The sequence below is a fragment of the Triticum urartu genome, chromosome 1A, assembly GCF_056163025.1.
Source record: "Triticum urartu cultivar PI428250 chromosome 1A, HENAU_Tu73, whole genome shotgun sequence".
Lineage (NCBI taxonomy): Eukaryota > Viridiplantae > Streptophyta > Magnoliopsida > Poales > Poaceae > Triticum > Triticum urartu.
Genome location: NC_141873.1, coordinates 511,059,811 through 511,079,490, shown reverse-complemented (window position 1 = coordinate 511,079,490; position 19,680 = coordinate 511,059,811). Strand labels below are relative to the sequence as shown.

General features: G+C 46.3%; 1 protein-coding gene and 1 long non-coding RNA gene across 4 annotated transcripts; both read right to left on the bottom strand.

The window, feature by feature from the left end:
• Window positions 1-361: 361 nt before the first annotated feature.
• On the bottom strand, window positions 362-4,938 carry LOC147992055 (uncharacterized). The gene is made up of 4 exons (XM_087538907.1): window positions 2,766-4,938; window positions 2,267-2,292; window positions 1,804-2,147; window positions 362-842 (listed from the first exon to the last, which is right to left on the bottom strand). Exons 1-4 carry the CDS (start codon window positions 3,946-3,948, stop codon window positions 362-364), a joined length of 2,034 nt encoding a protein of 677 aa, XP_087395033.1. The 5' UTR covers window positions 3,949-4,938.
• Window positions 4,939-6,540: 1,602 nt separating this feature from the next.
• LOC147992054 (uncharacterized) lies at window positions 6,541-12,911 on the bottom strand. Of its 3 annotated transcripts, none has more exons than XR_015607916.1 (7): window positions 12,527-12,911; window positions 12,312-12,447; window positions 11,156-11,884; window positions 10,651-10,955; window positions 10,204-10,288; window positions 8,695-8,742; window positions 6,541-7,120 (listed from the first exon to the last, which is right to left on the bottom strand). It is a non-coding gene; the product is annotated as an uncharacterized LOC147992054 (long non-coding RNA). The 3 variants fall into 3 exon arrangements; XR_015607917.1 differs by lacking the exon at window positions 6,541-7,120 and having other exon boundaries at window positions 8,514-8,742; window positions 10,651-10,733; window positions 10,826-10,955; XR_015607915.1 differs by lacking the exon at window positions 6,541-7,120 and having other exon boundaries at window positions 8,514-8,742.
• Between the last annotated feature and the right edge of the window lie 6,769 nt (window positions 12,912-19,680).

The window sequence follows — 19,680 nt, the reverse complement described above, 5'->3', positions numbered from 1 at the left end:
TTGTTTCTGTTTATGTTAGAGCATCTCCAATAGATGGTCCAAATTTTGGCGGTCCAAAATCGGAGATGTAAAATATGGACCATCAAAAAATGCGTTTTGGAGCTTCGAAAAATGCTCAACTCCAACAGATGGTCCAAATCGGAGATGTAAAAGAGCAACTCCAACAAATGGTCCAAAACGAAGATGTAAAATCACCTTGATCGTCTTCTTCAACCTTGGGACATCGGCCGCCTTCGTCAAATCCGTCGCCATCAAGCTCTCCCCGACCTCCCCGAGCGCGCCATCCTCCCCGCGATGAGCTCCTCTCTCAATCCTCCTATTTTTCCCCTTCGATCGGTGTCGTTTGCCACCGCTCCCGTGCTCATCCGTGGTCGCCAAGGCCGGAGCCCGACCTCCCCTGTATGTGCTCCTTTTCCAGCCAGCAGCGATGAAGGCGGGCAGCAGCCGACGCGAACACCACGAGCAGCGGCACAGGCACGCTGCACGGGCCAGCAGCGACGGCAGCTCGGCTAGACAGGGTCAGTGCGGGGCGGCGGCGGGGCCGGGAGGCGGTGGCAACGGGGCGGGCCAGCGAGCAGCGGCGGGCGGCGGCCTGAGGACCCAGCGGAGGCCTACATGGGCAGCCGGACCACCGGAGGTGCCGAATCCCACCGCGGCTGCCTCCCCATTCGGCGGTGCCCGGACGGCTGCGAGACGGCTTCCGGCGAGGGAGGCGATGGGGGCGAGGGCGGCGGAGGGCGGCGCTGGCGATTTGGGGCGGTGGCGGCGACGGCGGCGAGGATTTGGGCGGTGGCGGCAGCGGATTCCGACCGATTGGTGTTCGGGCGGGCGAACAGGCGAGGCTGTGAAATGAAATGAAGGGCGGTTGGGCGTTGGCGGGCAGTCGCTGAATTTGGACCAGTTGTATCTCGTGATGTAAATTTGCACCGCGAGGTGTTGTATTTTACATCACCTGGAGGCCACGGTTCAAATTTTTTTACATATGGACCGTCTGTTGAAGCAGCATTTTTTGCCCCAGACAGTCCAAAAGGTAGATATTTTTACATTTGGACCTTCTGTTGAAGATGCTCTTAGCGGTGCAAAAAAAGCCCTATCCTAGCAGATTTGGGACGATAACATTTCATAATTTGCAAAATAAGAAATTTTCATGTTCGTTCTGCAAATGATGATTACATTTAAATGTTCGCAAATTACGATTTGTTGATGTTCACCATGCAAAAAATGCGACTACATTTTACAATTTGAAAATTGGGATTTGTTCATGTTGGCCATGCAAAAAATGCCCTAGCACATCGTAAGTTTTCTAGTAGGTTGGGATTAATTAGGCCTAATAAAAAATCAAATACGGGATGCATTGGAGAGGCTGACGTGGGATTGACACTTTTGAGTGAGAGCAAGCGAGCTCGGGTACTCTTTGGAGTTTCCGGTCTTGTTGGCCGTTTCTTTAAGCGGTGTAGTGCAAAGTGGTGTGGGGATAGGAGGACGGCGTGCAGCACGTGTCGCTCCTCTGCATTGTCGTCTCTTCGCTGCTTCTCCCCCTCGCTTCTCTCCTCCTCCGATCTTGAAATCCCAGCGCATGGTGGCTGGCACGGACTGAGATCCCGTGCCCCGCTCAAGGCAGGGCACGCTGTGCCCTGAGGCCCACAATCCACCATCTGCTTCCCATCCAACGGATTGCAACGAATCAACCTAAAATTGGGCCAGTCCGCTCGATCTTTTCTCTTTCTCACGCACACGATGCACAACGCGCGGCTCGTACTCGCCCTCGTCGAGTCCCATCGAGCGGAGGAGCTCCCGAATCACCCGCGCGTCCCGAGGTTCGTCCGCGGCGGAGGCACCCGTCGCCGCTGCCGACGGAAGAGATGGCCGTCCGCCGTCGCCGTCCATGGTTCGCTGGCGTCCCCTTCCTCTGTTCCACGCGCGACGACGCGAGGCGAGCTGTTGGTCCCGTCGCCGAGGGGAAGGGAGACGAGCTGCTCCGGCTGCTCCTCCAGGACATGAGGAAACGACCTCGACGGCCGCCCACCTCTGGCTGCTCCGTCCGCCTGCCCTCTGGCGGCTGCCTCCGCACGTTTTGACGGCCCGTCCGCCCGCCCGCTCCGACTGCCACGGGCGCCCTGGACAGAAGCAACGAGGACATGTCTGTACTACACACGAACAACAAATTCAGTTAGCAGTTAGCACTGGACAACTCCAGGATACAAAATTCAGTAAAATGAAAATAGAGACAGCATCAATAAAGTGTTTAATCTGCAGAATTTAGTACCAAAAATGAACTGAAGAAGAGTTGAACTGAGGCATTCATTATACAATCAATTAGAAAATAAAATCAAAATGAATTGAACAATGTACAAACTTTGAGCATTAGTAACTCAAATTTGGCAACAACAATCTGCTCTTACATAATCCTTGAAGTACATAAATTAGGCCAATCTACTTGCACACTTAGGCCACGAAAGACTATAGTCAGCCCCCAAAATCCAAAATACTATAGTCATCTTTGTCCAAAATACTAGTCAAATTGTCCAAAATACTATCTAACAAGCTTGTACATGTTAGAACATATCTTCATCATAAACACCACCAGGGGGAGCCATCAACAGTTGTGTGTAACTGATATTTGCTTGAGGCTGTACAACATCATCCTTCTCCACTCTTACTTGAGGCCGTGCGCCATCATTTTTCTTTTATTGCTACCATGAAAATTCCAGTATTTAGTCTAGGAATGAGTGGTAACAATATATCATGTATAGATGGGAACATACCTTTGCTGCTTTTTTTGGATGAAGCACCTTTAGTTAGTTTGCGCTTCCCCCTGAGTAAATTATCAAGCCAACCTCTCTTTCTCCTCAAGTTTTTTGATTGAACCTCTTTTTTCTTGAGCTTTGCGGCACTAAGAAACTCACTAGTTAGTTGCACATTTGGGTCAACATTTTCTTGGTCATCACATGGCTTATTCGTAGCATCCATAGTTGCATTGAGTTTCTCCTCTAGTTGTGGACCAACGCAATCAAGTGCATCTTCTAATATCAAACGACACTCAAGAGAGTTGGCTACTTTAGCTGCCATAGTGTGAAACTTGTGAGACACACCCCTGTACCAAAGTTGAGCTTCAAACTTTGGATTCTCTACCACATTCCTTCCTTGTCTATCTTGTATGCTTCCATTGCGTGCTTCTCTAGTCCTTCTCTTTAAGACATAATGTGTTGGTAATATCTTTATAATCATCAAGTCAAGAACTTTGAGACCATGTCCACACAATATTCCTGTCCGATTGAACATTCCACAACTACATGAAGCTGTTTTGGTCAAATGATCACCAATCACTATGCGCTCCTCCTCAAATTCTAAATCACCATGCAAACTCCCAATAGAAACCCCAAATTTGTTATTTCCATCCAACACTCTAGCGCATGCAGCCATGGATCTCTCATATTCACTTTGAAAAGATTCAAAGATAATCGGAGTGTATTCTTTGCTTGCTAGCACCAACATAGGTGTGTGCATCAGGATTCTTGGCAACTTCTTCCTTTGATCAAATTCAGATTGCAATTCCATTGTTCTTTTTATCTCCACTGTCCTCTCAAAATGCATCAAGAACCGAACAATATGAAAATCTGATTTCAAATGATTTTTCAATGAATTGTTGAAGCTCTCACTAAGTTGTGTACTTCTCACTCCCAAACTGAACACATCTCTCTTATAACATTCAGTCCATTTTTCTTTCAACTTGTAGATACTATCTAACCAAGTTTGCTTGTGCACTTTACTTCTCATATTGTTAAATGCCTCTTCAAACTCTACTTTGTCCTCATAGCCATACATGCATTCACCAAAATCTGTGAGAATATGAGACTCTTCATCTTCATCTTCACCGCTGCCTTCACCCTCCTCTTCATCTTTTTCTTCACCCTTCAATGGACATAAATGCTTAACAGCATTTTGCATTATATGAAAGGTGCACAATCCATGATATGATCCCTGAAGACTTTCTCTATAGTTTTCCCCATTGCCGCATCTTGATCCATATAAATAGTTCTAGGTTGCCTCCCATTATGTGTAGCTAGAAAAGTCTCAAAAAGCCATGTAAATGAGTCACATGTTTCATCAAATAGCAAGGCTGCACCAAAAATGGTGGTTTCTCTAAATTGATTGAGTCCAAGAAAAACACCAAATGGCCTATATTCTTTATTTGTGCCAAATGTTGTATCAAATGTGACAACATCACCAAAGTGTGCATAATCAAGAACCATTTTAGCATCAGCCCAGAATATGTTGGCTATATCTTCCTCACAATCCAACTGCAAAGAATATTGGAAAGATGGGTTCTCAATCATTTTGTCATGAAAATACTTCAACATACTACCGGCTTGACCGAAAGCCAACTCTCTTTGCCGCTTGCTTCGCAAATAATTCTTTTGATCACGACAAGTGTAGCCGAGATTAAATGGTCCACCAACTCGACGACAAGCAAGCTCATGTGCAGCTTTGGGCATGATTCCAGAATCCTTGGCAGCTTCTATTTCAAAAGCTTGTAGTTCCGAAATCTTCCTTTGTGATGCCATCAAGTGACATGTTTGTGGCAATTGAAGGTAATGATTGTGTTCCAACACAAGATCTGTGACTTCGTAATTCATTGCTACTCGATCGAGTGATATAATCATGCGAGTTTTGCAATTTGTTCTTGTTTCAGCTCTAACACGCTTTGGCTCATGATCGATTGTTATCCCTTTCTTTCTTATACCCTCATTGGAACAAACAAATTTGCATGAAGTCACTTGACCATCCATCTTGCTTACATGTTTGTTTCTCTTCCTCACATCAAACCCAACACGGCCTCCATATGCAACCCAAAATAGCCAAGCTTCATCCGGTTTTCTAAACCTCATGCCAATTTGAGGCATCCCCTTGTCAATTTCCGCCATTGCAGAACACTTGCAAATGCAAAACACTCACAATTGCATAGCACACTAATCAGACGGAATTCTGTAAAATAAGACAATAAACACATCAATCAAAACTCAGATTAATGCATGACAATGGAGACAATATATGGTAAAGAAACACACAACCAGAAATTTTCCAGCACTATTTTCAGTATTGAAATAACAATCCAATGACATGGCTAATTTTCAGTACTAAACTAACAAGCAAGCACAATTTTCAGTTTCGAAATATACATATACAGAGGACGCACAGGGGAAGGACAGAGGACGGACAGGGGATAACCTACTCTATACTGGAGTGGTCGCAGGGGTCGCAGGGAAGAACCTCGGTTGAGGGGACGCGGTCGTCGGAGCTGAGAGCTCGTCGGAGCGGGGCGGGAGGGCGGACGCGGGAGGACGGACGCGGTCGTCGGAGCTCGTCGGAGCGGGGCGGGGATGAGAAGCCGTGGGCGGAGGGGATTGCCGGCGCCGTTTATCAAGTGGCCGCCGCCGGAGATCCCATGGCGCCCTTCCCCATGGCGGCAACGACAGCACAGCTCCACGGCAGTTCCCGCGCGAGAGTCCTTCGCTGTGCGCTTCGTTTCCCGCGGTTTAGGCTGTCTGGCGTGCGAGGATCGAGCGGACTGGTCTTTTTAGGTTGACTCGCTGCAGTTTGTCGGATGGGGAGCGGATGGTGGATCGTGGGCCTCAGGGCACAGCGTGCCCTGCCTTGAGCGGGGCACGGGATCTCAGTCCGGCTGGAACCTCTCCCCTCTTTCTCTTCCCGCCCCTAGTTTTCCAGCCTCCGCTGATGCGCACCGTTGTTCGGGAGCAAGAGGGGCCTCGCCTCCTGTACTGTGGCGCTGCCCAACGGCAGGCCCGGACACTCGAGCCGACCTCCTGTTGCCAGCATCGGCTTGAGCGGCTGCCACCTCCTCTCCTCTCCAATCAGGATCTCGGACCTCACCAGCAGAGCCCTCGTTTTCAGGGAAGGCAGCCATCGCCAACGATTGAGGATGCCTCCCGACGAGCATGCTCGTGGTTTCCCACATCCCAGCAGTGCGTGGGAGCCGGTGTCTTTGGGCAGAGGTGGGTCTCCTTGCCGGCGACCTCACGGTCTTGTCGGCGACTCCACCGTCACAAGTATATCTGCAGGTATGGTAGCTTCTGCACTGCCTGTCTTCTTTGATAGTGATTTTTTTGTTGCTATTGTTGCAGAAAACAGCCAAAAGATGCTTGAGATTTCAGTAAAATGGATTTTGTTTTACTATGTTTGCTCTAAAAAATGGGGATCTTCATTGCTTCTTTAGGTTGGGGAGGCTGCTCTACGCCGGGTCTTTTTCTGCTTCCTCTGTTGTGTCTTTTGGGGCAACACGGTATGGCATTTCTTTTCTTCTATGAGGATTTATCTTGCTTCTTATCCAGTTTGTGTGGTGATGATGTGGCGTTGGATTTTCGGTGGTGATGTTTCTGTCAGTAGGCTATGGTGGTGTCTTTCGATTTCGTCAAAAGGTTTTAGTGGTGATATTGTTTTTGTTGTTAGTCATTTTGGTGAGTATGGTCTGGTTGTGAGTTGCAGGCCATCGTCTCCGTCAAAGGAAGGGCGTGTTCTCGATCTGGTCGAACCTGGTGTGCACGGCAAGGCAGCTCTGTATGGAGGGAGAGGCAATTTGGGGACGACTTCTTGATGAGTAGAATTTACTAAGCAATTAGATCAAATACATATATATTTAATGCAATGCTCTGTTCGGTATCTGAATGCTCAAGTTGGAAAGTTGTGTCAACTTGACAATTGTCAAATCCCTGCTGGAAAAGTACCACATTGATTTGAAGCTAATTGGCCACCTTGTGGTTGGTAGCGAGACAGTGATAGACAAAAGTAAATCCATCAAAACGTGGCTGATGCAATTTTTTGAGGTAAATCATGGGATAGCATCCCACATATATTCACCCTCTAAACCTTGATCTTGATGAATTCACGTTTTCCAGCTCTTTTAGTTGTTTGTTAGTTCAGTCTCAGTCTCACTCACTCAGTCACTACCATTGACACTTGTCACAAATACAGGAAAGTGGTAATACTGACATTGAGGAAGTTTGACTCCAGTAATGCATGTTATGGTGGAACAACCTCCCTCTTGAATTGGTGTAATTTCGGTCGAAAGTCGATGTTGGGATGAACGTTCCGTCCTTGTAGTCTGCATAGATAGCACGGTTAGTCACCCAATATGGCCATCTAACTGTTGCACTAAGTGGATTCAGTTTCTCTTCCTTTTGTCTCCGTGCAGCACTCATTTGATGTCCCATATTATATTCAGGTTTATCCAGAGGGGCCAGCTCGGCCTATGGGTGGAGCTGCTACAGTTGCTATGCTTATTGGTCCAAATGCATCTATTTCTTTCGAAAGCAAATATAGAGCTTCTCACATGACTCATGTTTACGATCTCTACAAGCCTCATCTTGCAAGTGAATATCCGGTTAGGGTTATATCGCTTGTTTTTGTTTTTTTGTTTTAGGCATCTAAATAAACAATTTTCTCAACCAGATACCATTTTTGCCTATTTCATAGTATTATATCATCTGTACACATTATAGCTAGGTTGTTAATGGGAAACTTTCTCAAACATGTGATTGAAGACCAGTTCCTAATAAAAAAGAAGCCTCATATAGTTTGTCTATATATAATTCCTAATTAAAAAAACCTCATATGCAGGTTGGGGACAGAGGTGTGTGGTTGCTGAGTTAACTGCGTCGTTTTGAACTTTTGATAAGAAAAATCCACAGTCGCCATGCTATTATGTCCTTTTTAAGTGGCCTGAATTCGCTCGTGCTTGGTGCAGCGAGATGCATGGCGCTGCGGGAGTTGTGGCGGACATGGACAGATGAATTCACATGATCTTGAGATTGCATGGAACCCTATGTTGTTGACCCATAAGGTGTATGATCTCGACCTCATTGAACCCTGTCTTGGTAAATTTATCAGTTCCTTACATCTGTCCGTGTAACTTCGAACCCAGTTTAGACATACTCAGTTTCATAGGGCAGACGAGTAAGGAAAAGCAATTGATGTTGTTAAGAAGCATTGGGGAAAGTATGTGTCTTTCCTGGAATCTCATATGCCTGTTATTTCAATTGCTTGTATGATAAAAATTACTGCGTGAAGATTTTTCTTTTGCAGTTTGTCTGGTTTAATGCTCTATTCATTTACTTTGCAGCTCATAACACTTCTGTTGAAACTACTTGTGAGCGGATGTTTAGGCCATTAATGTCGACCATTATATTGGAGGATTTAAAGTAGGTAATATACTATCATGTTTAAATAAATTCTCATCTTGTTTGTTTCAAGAACCTGAGTGTTGTTATAGAATAACATATTAGCTAATCTCAATTTCTTAGGGTGGCACCTGTTGCACCAATTGACATTGTTGACAGCATAACAAAAGAAGCTTGAACTAATATTAAGTTTTGCAATTGAGAAGAGGAGCGTGTGGGAATATGATGTGACATGTGAGTATCTTCTCTCTATGTAACTACATCATTGGTAATTTGTATTCTTTCACTATTTTTCATACAGTTCCACCAAATGTCACAAGTACCTAATACAAACCAAGGGCTTCCTTTAATAGCTATAAGTTTTACATCACCGAGAAACAAATTCTACAATAATGTTGGTAAGCATCATATTCACATGCCACAGCCAAAAAGAGCAAGCACATAGTATTCTAAGAATGGCCCATAAAACTAAGCGATGTAGCAGAGGAAGGTGGCAAACCTTAATCACAGCACGACATCCGCTAGCTACTGATGGATTGAACAATACCTGGAAGAAGAACATAGCAATACACACATCAAAAAGAGGCCAAGACATGGACTGGATCAAATGCATATCCTACCGGAAAAGAAACAATAGTTGGAGGTTCGCCATCATGGAAGGAGGTGGATAACAACTTCTTGTCAAAATTTATTGGCCACCGCAGAAATAAATAGAAATCGTAACATCCCCATGATTGATAACAGGAAATAATAACTTACCTTCAAATCTCAGAGAGAGTGGCACACACAGAGGGTGAGAGAGAGAGGAAGACTTAGACACCATTCATCGCAGTAAAAATGAGTGCACGTCGCAGAACTGATCATATGGGAAGAATACCCTTCGAAATTATATCCCAAAAGCTAGGCGCAACCAATATAAATATACAAATGTCAGATATTAGAAAATGGTATTATAGGTGTGCTAATGCCTAAAGTGCCAGAACAAATCATGCTCATATGCACATGAGCACATCACAACACAGACATGCATAAACACATCGCAAATTTCTGAAGAAAAGGGTCGGGGCGTCACAAGACCACATGATTTTCATAGGAAAGACTTCTGGTCATGTGTCACCTAAAAGTATATACATGCAAGAACCTTTTCTCTCTTGATCTTGGAAACATCTACCTGCCTAGAAAGATGCTAGAAGCATGATCCAGGCGAGAGGAAAAGTATGTTTTCCCTAAGAAGCTACAGAGAGAGAGAGAGAGAGAAGTGAGCCAGTGATCGTCGCCTAGCCAGTGCACACACACACACACATCAAGCCAACACACCATAAACGCAGCAGCAGCACGCAAGCCACAAATAGGCGTGTGGCGCAGCGCACGGGGAAGACAGAGACACAACCAATAGAGTGAGGAGCAGATAGCCACGCTTGCCGTCGAGCCGTTCACACTAAAAGGGATAAAAGAGTAGGACGTTTCTATTCTCAAACCTTCCCATCATAGGGAGTAATTATCAAACAGAGAAACAAAAGGAAAAGAAAAGCAAGAAGTTCCCTTCCTCCATCCGTTTTTTATTTTCTTTCACTTGTATACATCAGACTAAAACACAAGCACTTCAACTATTATAAACATAATTCCCAATTCAAGAACACGGTTGAATATTAGAGCACCACATACTACTCTTCGTAAAGTAAAACCAGGCATGCCAAGTCATGACTGGCTGACGAAGCTCAGGAAGGATTCGATCGTGCTATTAGTCAGTAGGTACATTACAGAGCTTGTTCATGCTAAGAACATCTGTTATTAGATTCTTATAACCACACTTCATGTTTCTATTTTCTAAATTAAAATAAGCGATCTCACTACAGTAAAAAATAAACACATATATAGCTGACATAATTACCTCGCGAAGCTGTTAGCAAGGTAGTAGCAAAATATTATGCTATCCTAATCATATTGCCAAATTACAATTGACCGATTCTAGTCTAGGTTTTAAATTTCAAAAGGGAGAACAACTCACCATGCTCTTTGATTTCTTCTTGGACCCATGTTTCCTATCACCAGTCCCCTCCCTGCCGCACGAATCCTCAATGATCTATGCAAATCTTTAAACGAAAGCATCCAAATAACCAATATGCATCTTCAAAATAGAAAAATCAAATTCGTAAAAGATATCTAATTGATGGAAGGAGCTTTATTTTATAATGGATTCACTCTATCAGGCAAACTGTGATGTTTTGGCATCCACGGTCGAAACATCAATACAAGATTCAAATATTTAGAAATGACAGTGAGTCATGATGTCATAAAAAGCAGAGTTTTTCTCAATCATTTATGTGGGACAAAGTACATAGTAGATATGCTTAATAATAAGTTAACAAAGATGACACCCAATGACTCAAACACTAAAGCTTTGGCTTCACCATAACAAATTAATCTTTGCCATGTACAGTCTAGCCCTCAATACCTGGCATCTCATTTTACAATGGAACTCTCTTTTCCCTTGGCAAGCAGCAGTAATGTAGCAGTAGCACTTCTTTCTCGTGTACTCTGTTGGACAGAACAAATATTAGATGCTGAAAAATCATGTTACACATGAAGCCAAATAAGCATTTTTGCATAAACCAAAAGGATAAACTCACCCTGGGGTAGACTGCAATCATCTGATAATCACATCAATCTTGTATAATCTATTCAAACAGATTTGTCGGTCAAAACATGACAATTAGCGTCCACCATGTAGCTTTATTAAGGGTATTGTTCAATGCCAGGCTGCAAAGTATAAACACGCGTCACTGCATTTAAATCTATACTGCTGAAAAAATAAGTAAGTGGTAAGAATTATGAAAATATATAACACACTTTGCCATGGATTGCAAAAACTAAAAAAGAAAAGGATGCCCAGTATGGACTCTTCTATATGCGCACCTTATATTTCCTACATGAAGAAGAATAAGAGATGAACCACTAACCTAGCAAGCAGTCAAGCGAACCTGATGGTACTGGTCTCTTGCCATCGAGGCCAATGCGCTTGACTTGGCGCTACATGCTACTGCCTTCACGCCGCAAGACTTTCTTACTCTTGTTGTCCTCTCCCTCGAATGCAATGAACAGCAGGTACATACACCATAGAGAATATGTATGTAACTGAACATATGACATATCCTTCATCAATTCTTAAATAAAAAACTAAAGTTCAGGTTTTCTCATTGGCTCATAGCCTTCTCTTCAATCCTTGCTTCTCACAAAGAGTTTTCCTCTCCCTCCAATGCAATGAACAACAAGTGCATACACCATAGAGAGAATGTTAGCAACTGAACATATGACACGTCCTTCATCAATGCTTAAAAAACTGAAAATGAAGCTCTTCTCATTGGCTCGTAGCCTTCTCTTCAATCCGTGCTTCTCACAAAGTGTTTTCATATTCACAAATAACCAAGGAGGCAACCAACAACATATAGTAGCACATAGCAGCAGCACAAGTAGAGTTAGGCCAAGCAGCAGCCAAGCCTGGCAGCAGCAGAACCTACAGCAAACACATCTACCAGCATAAATTCAAAAGAGAGAGGGGGACGAGGAAAGAGCTCACCTGCCTGTAGAGACAAGAATGGCTTGAGGAGTAGGGTTGTGGATGACTGGTGGCTGGGCGGGCTCATCTTTAAGCAGTTTTCATTGCTGGCCACAAAAGCTTCATCTGGAGACTGAAATCATAAAAGTTGTGTGCATAAAGACGAAGATAAAATCACTCTAAGCAAGATGAGAACGACAAATTGAAAAGCTCATTGTACCTATTAAGCTAAGGACAGGAATGGCCTTTATTGAACTAACATACTGTACCTAAGAGACTGAGAATCAGGGACAACCTTTATTAAACTAAAAAATTGATCAAATTGGGCATTTAGAATTCCCCCTAGATATTGTGAGCAGCAGAGGTCCGATATGTTTCAAGCCCAGTAAAAGTATGCATGCTTTCACATGTTTCAGACATATTTAATATCTTCTATGTGTATGCATACATAGAAACAAGAATGTCTAAATATGCAGGCGTGCATGGAAAGACAAGGACCAGATTCTTTCCTGAATGTCTAAATGAACACACAAGAATGTTGCGCTGGTCAAATCTCCCACCTCGTGTCGTTGCTGCCGGCACTGTCGGCGTTGATGTACATGTACTCCACGACTGTGCTGTTGCCTCTGGTAATCAGCACACGAGCTATTGGCATCAAATTAGGAATCATTGTATGTGGTTTTTCAAACTATAAGCCTATAAAAAAGCAAATACATCAAGACCTAACATAACAGCCAACGGTTGCAACCATAGCCTAAGTTAGAGAAAGAACAACCTAGCCGGAGCATAACTGCAAGCCAATGGCGGCCATGATGAACAAGGGCTGACCACCCCTTCTCCCCTGCAGCTCCACCGCAGTGCGATGGGAGCGCTGTCCCGCTGCTTCTTGCCCCGGTCACCGGTCACACTACTCCTTCGTCCCACCACCGGCCTCCCCTGCTCCTCAACCTCCACCGTCAAGACCTAGCTGCGATGCTACTCCTCAATTTTGCCGCGCCGCCCCTCTTCTCCTGCGGGATGTGACCCTTCTCTTTGAGGAGAAGCCGGCACACGGGAGGATCCGGTAGTACGAGAGGAGGAGAGGCAGCGCTGGGAAGAGAAGGAGGAGGAGAAGGAGCGCGGCGGCGGCGGTGGTCATGAGGAGGAGAGGAGAGACGAGGCATGGGGTCTGGGGGATCGAGGATGTGAGGGGATTGCAGCTAGGTTTTCACCCGATTCCACAGCGCATAGAACGGACGGGACCCTGAGGTTTCTTCTCAATGTAACTGCAAAACGGGCCCACGAGGAAAGGAGCCCCACACGTCATCCGCTGCAGCATGAAAGATCAATGTTCAAAGAAACTAACCGCGGGATTTTTGACAACACCGTAAAATCGAGCCAGCGAGGCAGATCGTGCGGCCAGAACGCATGCGCGCCGCGAAGGCCCCTAGAATGGCGGGTACTCTAGCGGGCTTTATATGTTCAATAAAAGATATACACGATGTTGTCAGTGTGGTGATGGTATGACTGCCATGGAGTCAGAAGCAAGTGACACTGCGAGAAGCGTTTGCATGGCACGGCTGCATCGGAGCGGGCACAAAGGCAAAGAGATCATACGGCTATGCGTGTCACGTCGGATGATTCCAGAGGCGACTTTTTATGTTTGCATATGTTGCAACCATTATTTTTTGAACATTTTTTGTCGCAATGAATTAGGTTGTTGCATATATACACTTTGTAATATTATATTATGGTCTTTGACATGCAACGAAAGCAATGCTTACAACTATGTTGTATACATTCATATTGTTGCAAATTTTGCCTTTTTTCACAATATGTTGCAAGGTTTGTCAACGGCCCTGGCCGTTTGCAGCACGAGAGACATGCCCAGTGGCGGAGCTAGGGGGACGAGTAGGGGCCTGCTCCCCCCTCCCCCCTTCTTTGGGATCCGGCTTGCCTGCTCCCTTCCCATGGTTTCATCCGTGCTCCTACTTCATTCTAAGGTTGTCTTTTTTTTCTCTTTTCTTTCTAATCTAATCATCTCCCCCTGATTTTAAGGGGTAGGAGCGGGCTTTATTTTGTTTCAATCAAATCAAGCCACGTACACGAGAGCACGGATGGGCACACGCCGAAGTAGCAGGCAAGTCTCGCCCCCCGAGCGAGCATGAAACAGGTACACGTAACTAGCGATATAATCGCACGCGCACACCACTTGGCTCCCCTATCTCAACCTGTATTTTGGAAAAGGAAAAAAAAGCCCATGTAAAAGCCCACTACCGTCCAGATCGTTGGCCAGTTAGCCTTCCGCACTAGTCTCCTGGAAGCCACGTTCTCCTGTGATTAGCGTGTATCTGGGATTAGGTATCCCTAAAAAAACCTGGGATTAGGCGGCGCCGCCGCCGTCCGTTTGCCTCTACTTTCCCTGCTCTGCTGCTCATCCTCTGATTCATGCGCACAGTCGGCCATGCAGCCTACTTCACTGCTCGAGCCTCGAATGAGCCAAGGTTAACACATCACACTATGGCCCTGTTTGGATACTCTAACTCAGTTAGAGTTTAGAGATAGATTCTAACCCTAAACTAACTCTGAACTAACTCTAGCCAAAAAGGTGTTTGAATGGCAGAGTTAGATGGAGCGCGGATACAGCGAGACGCCTTCATGGACAGTGCGAGAGGGAGGGAGGGAGAGGACGAGAAGTTTCGAGAAAGTAGGGAGGGATCTGCTGCGGCGAGAGTAAGAGAAAAAAGTGTTTTTAGTGGTCCCGAGAAGAATTAACCCCAATTAGCACCTCTTGGGTGGGTTAGATTTTTTGGATGGGTTAGATGCATCTAACTCAAACTAACCCTCCTGTTTGGATATTTTTGGGTTAGTTGAGTCCAATCTAACCCAAACTAACTCTAACCTATGGATCCAAACAGGGCCTATATACTAATCTCTCTCAGTTCTCATCCAGATATTATATCAGATTTTAATTGTTTTTTTGGGTGTGATTTGAGATGCTATCAAGTATTCAGATTTTGTGCGTGTCTTAAAAATTATCGTGATGCAAATTATTTTGAACAAGTTTCTATTTGTGAGGTGAAAGAATTCCTATGTCGAACTTATACAATATACCTAAATTCTAAGATCAAAATTCAGCTACTATGATTAGAAAAAACGCCACCAAACAGTTTTAAGATTATGTTATTTCACTAAGCTGGTTGCTTCAAATTTTCAACGTATTGAAATTTTCAATGAAGCCGATGTGGAAGTTCTCAACCTTTTTCTTGATGATTAATTTTTTTCACTAGATTTTTTTTATCTACATGGCTTGGCCCCTCTTATACTCAAATCTTAGCTCCGCCCCTGGACATGCCGCACATGGGCAGCCACGAGCCCACAAGAGAGCCACAGCTGAATCCTCATCGCTGAACGCTGAGAGAGAGAGAAAAAAAAGAACGCTGAGCAGTGCAGGGCTCCACTCACATGGGTAAGGCTAACTCCACCGCGCGACCCTATCCTGTCCGGCCCCGTCCGTTTGAGGTAAAACAGACAAAAAAAGCGGCCCAACACGCGACGGCCCGGACCTATTCTGTCCGTTTTGTGTCCGGGCCGATCCATTTTGAGCGCAAACTTACGCCGGATTTGGGTCGCGGCGGACAAGAAACGGACGCGCGCTTGTCCGCGTCGGGGCCGCGTGGCAGGCGGCCACCTACCTTCCACCCGCCCACATCAATGCGCACGAGCGGGTGGCCCCACCTGTCATCCGCACGTCGAACGGTCGCCATCCTTCTTTAAGTGGGAAGCGTGGACGGGTCGTCGTCCACCCTGCCCCACGCCACCCCGCGGCCTTCTCGAAACCCGACAGCGGCGACCACGTCCCAAACCCTAGCCAAGAACTCGCCGGCCGACCGCCCGCAGCCATGGGACTATGGAACTACGGCCGCAAAGGCAGGCACGACCGCGAGGCTGGCTCCTCGTCGGGACGCCGCAGCGGCTCGGTGAAGAAGGAGGAGATGCCGTCGCCATCGCCACCACGCCGGGCCCCCGCGCCGCCCGCGTTCTCCATCGCGCCCACGTCCGCCGGCGCGCGCGACCAACATTACGTCCGCGCGTCGGTGCGCCGCCATTATTGGGAGGCGAGGACGATGCTCCCCTGGAGCGACGCCCATCTCCCCAATAACTGGCATCTGTCCGTCGACCGGGTCCCGATCCCGCCGGTCCCGACGAGCGGCCGTGCGCGCGAAGAGGAGATCGAGCGCCACCGCCGCCTCCTCCCCGACGACCTCTTCTATGACCTCAGGTACGCCCCCGACTCCGCGCTGTGGGACACCTGGTTTCGTGACGAGCACGACACCAGGTGCGCGTCCTTCTTCGCCGGCACCTCGACGGGGCCGCGGCGGCCACGACAAGGGCGCGCCCAGGAGCGCGGGCGTAGGCGGGTGCGCGGCGTCACGCCCACGCCGTCGCCATCGCCGTCTCCGTCGCCCCCTCCACCTCCTCGCATGTCAGCGGAGGAGGAGGCCCGTCTCCTCAAGCGTGTCATGGACAACTCCATGTACATGCACGACGAGCGGCAGTGGGACGGCTTGGAGGAGGCCATGGCCCTCTCTGCCGCCGGGGACGTCGCCTTCCCGGAGCTCCAGATGGTGGCCGTGGAGGACGAGAGGAAGGAGGACCCGCCGGCCGCGTTCCAGCAGCTGCTGGGCCAGGGGTGGCGCTGGTCCTGCACTGCACCGGAGATGTCCGCCGGCGTGGGCGTGAACTGGTGCCCCACTCCGCCGCGGTCACCGGAGCGGGAGGCCTCGCCACGGGAGGAGGTGGTGCAGGCACCTCCGGCCGTCCAGCCCGCCCCCGTCCACCACGCACCTCCGGCCCACCTGTGGACGCCGCCGGACTACGTCGACCTCGTCAGCGACTACGATGACACCGGCGACCAGTGAAGACGGCGACGGCCACGGCAGGAGCGCGCGGGAGGCGGAGGCGTTTTTTTATTTTGTTTTATATGTTAATTATGAAAACTGGGCCTTTTAAGTGGCCGTGCAAACTGGGCCGTTTTGTGGCCGGCCCTATATATGTTTTATGTTTTTTTAAAATGCTTTTATTTAGTTTTTTAGTTATTTCATTCTGGTTTTTATATTTGTTTTATTCACGTTCACCCCGGACACGATTTGGGATGCGGCCGCGTGGTGCGCGCACGCACGACCCATCTGACAAAGGCGGACACGGACGAACCTATCGGCGCCCCAAAGGGACAAAATCCGGCCAATCCAGACATCCGTTTGGGATCGTGCGGTGGAATTGGCCTGAGTGTCATACTTTGCAACGCCGGTACGGGATTCAATGGACAGACTTGGAATCATCCGACGGTCAGTGACCCGCTTGATCCGCACAAAGGAACATCCCGATGACGCTTAGCACGCGCCGGTAGTAGTAAATTTATATAGAGATAAAAAAAGTTTGCTTCTCTGTTTTCTTTGTCTCTATCAGTTTTTTTACATCGTCCGCCTCCTCGGGAACAGTCGAGGGCATCTCATAGGGGGAGTGCAATGGACCGACCCATTATAGCGGTAAACGGAGGCTTTCTGCTATGGCTTTAGGAACCTTCTAAGCAATTTTTTTCTGTCTTGGGAACCTTCTAGAGGGTTCATGGATGCCTTTTTTGTTGTCTTCTATTGATTTTTCCGGTTTTCTTTTTCTTTTTTCTTTTTTTTTCATTTTTCTTTTTTTTGTTTCTATTTATTCCATAAAATCAAAAATTGTTTTCACCCGCAAAAAATAATATTATTTTTCGTTTTCTCAAAAATGTTTGGAGTTCTAAATTTTGTTTTTGTTTTTAAAATAATTTTCAGAATTGTAATTTTTGTTTATTTCTTAAAAATGATTCGAAATTTTGAAACTTCTTCACAATTTTCAATGAACATTCAAAAAGTTAAAAAATGATCAGAATTTCAATTTTTTTGTTCACGTTTTCAGTCTTCAACTTTTTCAAATTTTGTTTTAAATTTCGAAATTTCTTCACACTTTTAATTAAATGTAAAAAAATACAAAAGAAATCAGAAATTCAATTTTTGTTCCTGTTTTCTAAATAATGTTCGAAATCCCACTAATTATTCAAAATTTCAAAAAATAATTTTCACACTTTTATCAAAAAAAATCGTGCACAAAATTTTGAACTGCAAGATATAGTAAGACGCTACATTATTTTTACGAGATGCAGTAACACCAAGTTACAGTTCACTCGCTGTTATAGTATCGCACTACAGTACCACTCCAGCGGTCGTGATTTATGGTGAACCGATGCAGCGTGGCATTAGATTTGCTTGACTTAGCGATGGGTTGGACCCCTTCCAAAGTTGTTCTTCAACGTGAAAGAGAAAAACAATCCAGCCCAATAGCCCATGGAGTCATCCGTCTCCCACACGAACGCGAGTGGGGAGCTGAAAATGGCAGAATTGACAAATTTAATCTGTGAACGAAAAGAATTCACAAAATGAACTGTTATTGAAAAAATTTCACTCAGCTGATCTTTTTATATAGCGTCCGACATCTAGGCGCCACACTACACTGTGTAGCGCCTAACTGACATGCATTACACACCTGACGAGCGTCACACCTCAGACTGCCTAAAAATTGCTAAGTCAGTGTGCAACGCCTAAGAGTTATGCGCTACACTATATAGTGCAGCGCCTATTGTCTAGGCGTTGCACTAGTCCATATGCGCCGGTGCGGCGGTGCCGCGCTATGCCTAGCCAAAAACGTTTACGTGTGCCATCAGTTTGCATGCATCGGTTAATTGGCACATGCACATGTGATATACCTATGAGGCCCTAGGACACTGTTCCCCACAGCTTTACACAGCACATAAGGAGACAACAATGCCAGACAAAAATCTCAGGAACCCATGACACACTGTACCACAATTCTGACTTGGACGCCTGAATCTCTCTCTCATGTGTCTTCACCAAGTGACACTTGCTAATAGAAATTTATGATTTACAATTTATTGTTTTTAAACACTTGGTCGAAATTGTTTGCATCATTTGTATACACATCTGCATGATGGGGAAAGAGTGTACAATACCGAACAAGGACACACGAATATGACTCGTGCATGTCGGATCAGGTGTGCAGTGCGAGATAAAACTTCAGGGATTTTTCGTGGCTGATTCGAGGTATTTCTACAGCACACGGATACAGAAGATTCAATTAGAAAAAAGCTGATTTTGATAGGGACATATCAGAAGTAGCCCCATAGATCATAGCCGGGAACCCATGCATGCACTAGCTCGTAATGGTACTGCTTAATCTAACTAGCCGACCACCCATTCCGAGATTCACTGCCATGAACCAATGCACCAGATAACGCGAACTCTACGCATAATGCAGCGCCTAGCTCTCAGGTGTTGCACACTGATTTAGCAATTTTTAGTTAGTTCGATGTGCGACGTTATAACGCCTATCAATTAGGCGTTGCACAGTCTAGTGTGACGCCTAACTGTCAAGCGCTATATAAAAATGTCAGCTATGTGAAATTTTTTCATCAACAGTTTAGTTTGTGAATTCTTTTCGTTTATAGATCAAATTTGTTGTTTTTGCCCTGAAAAACGAATCTGCCGCCGCTGTCTGCCGTCATCCCCGTCTCCGTCTCCTGATCTTTCTCTTCTCTCTCTCACACCCCGTCGCTTTCTGCCGTCGGCCAATCTTTCCGTCGTTTCTTCGTCTGTCGTCTCGTCCCTCCCCGCACTGACGCATCTCCCTCGCTCGCCTGCTTCGTCTATGATTTAGAGCGGAGCAGGGGATCAATTGATCGCCTGCTTTGTCTACCATTCAGAGCGGAGCAGGGGATCAATTGATGTATGTAAGGTTCGGCTTCCAATCCATCCAGGCCGCCGGCCAGTCCACCGAGGGGAGAGCCCAATCGTCCACGCGAAAGCCCTAGACGCCGCGTAGGTAGCATCTCCGCCACCT

What these genes read in the sequence shown, in the direction of transcription:
- LOC147992055 (XM_087538907.1), bottom strand. Translation starts at nt 3,948, where the DNA reads ATGCAAAATGCTGTTAAGCATTTATGTCCATTGAAGGGTGAAGAAAAA. An exon ending in TCTTCTTCAGTTCATTTTTG is followed by an intron (nt 2,148 to 2,266) that starts GTACTAAATTCT and finishes GTTCGTGTGTAG; the next exon opens with TACAGACATGTCCTCGTTGC. An exon ending in ACGAACCTCGGGACGCGCGG is followed by an intron (nt 843 to 1,803) that starts GTGATTCGGGAG and finishes TTCATTTCACAG; the next exon opens with CCTCGCCTGTTCGCCCGCCC.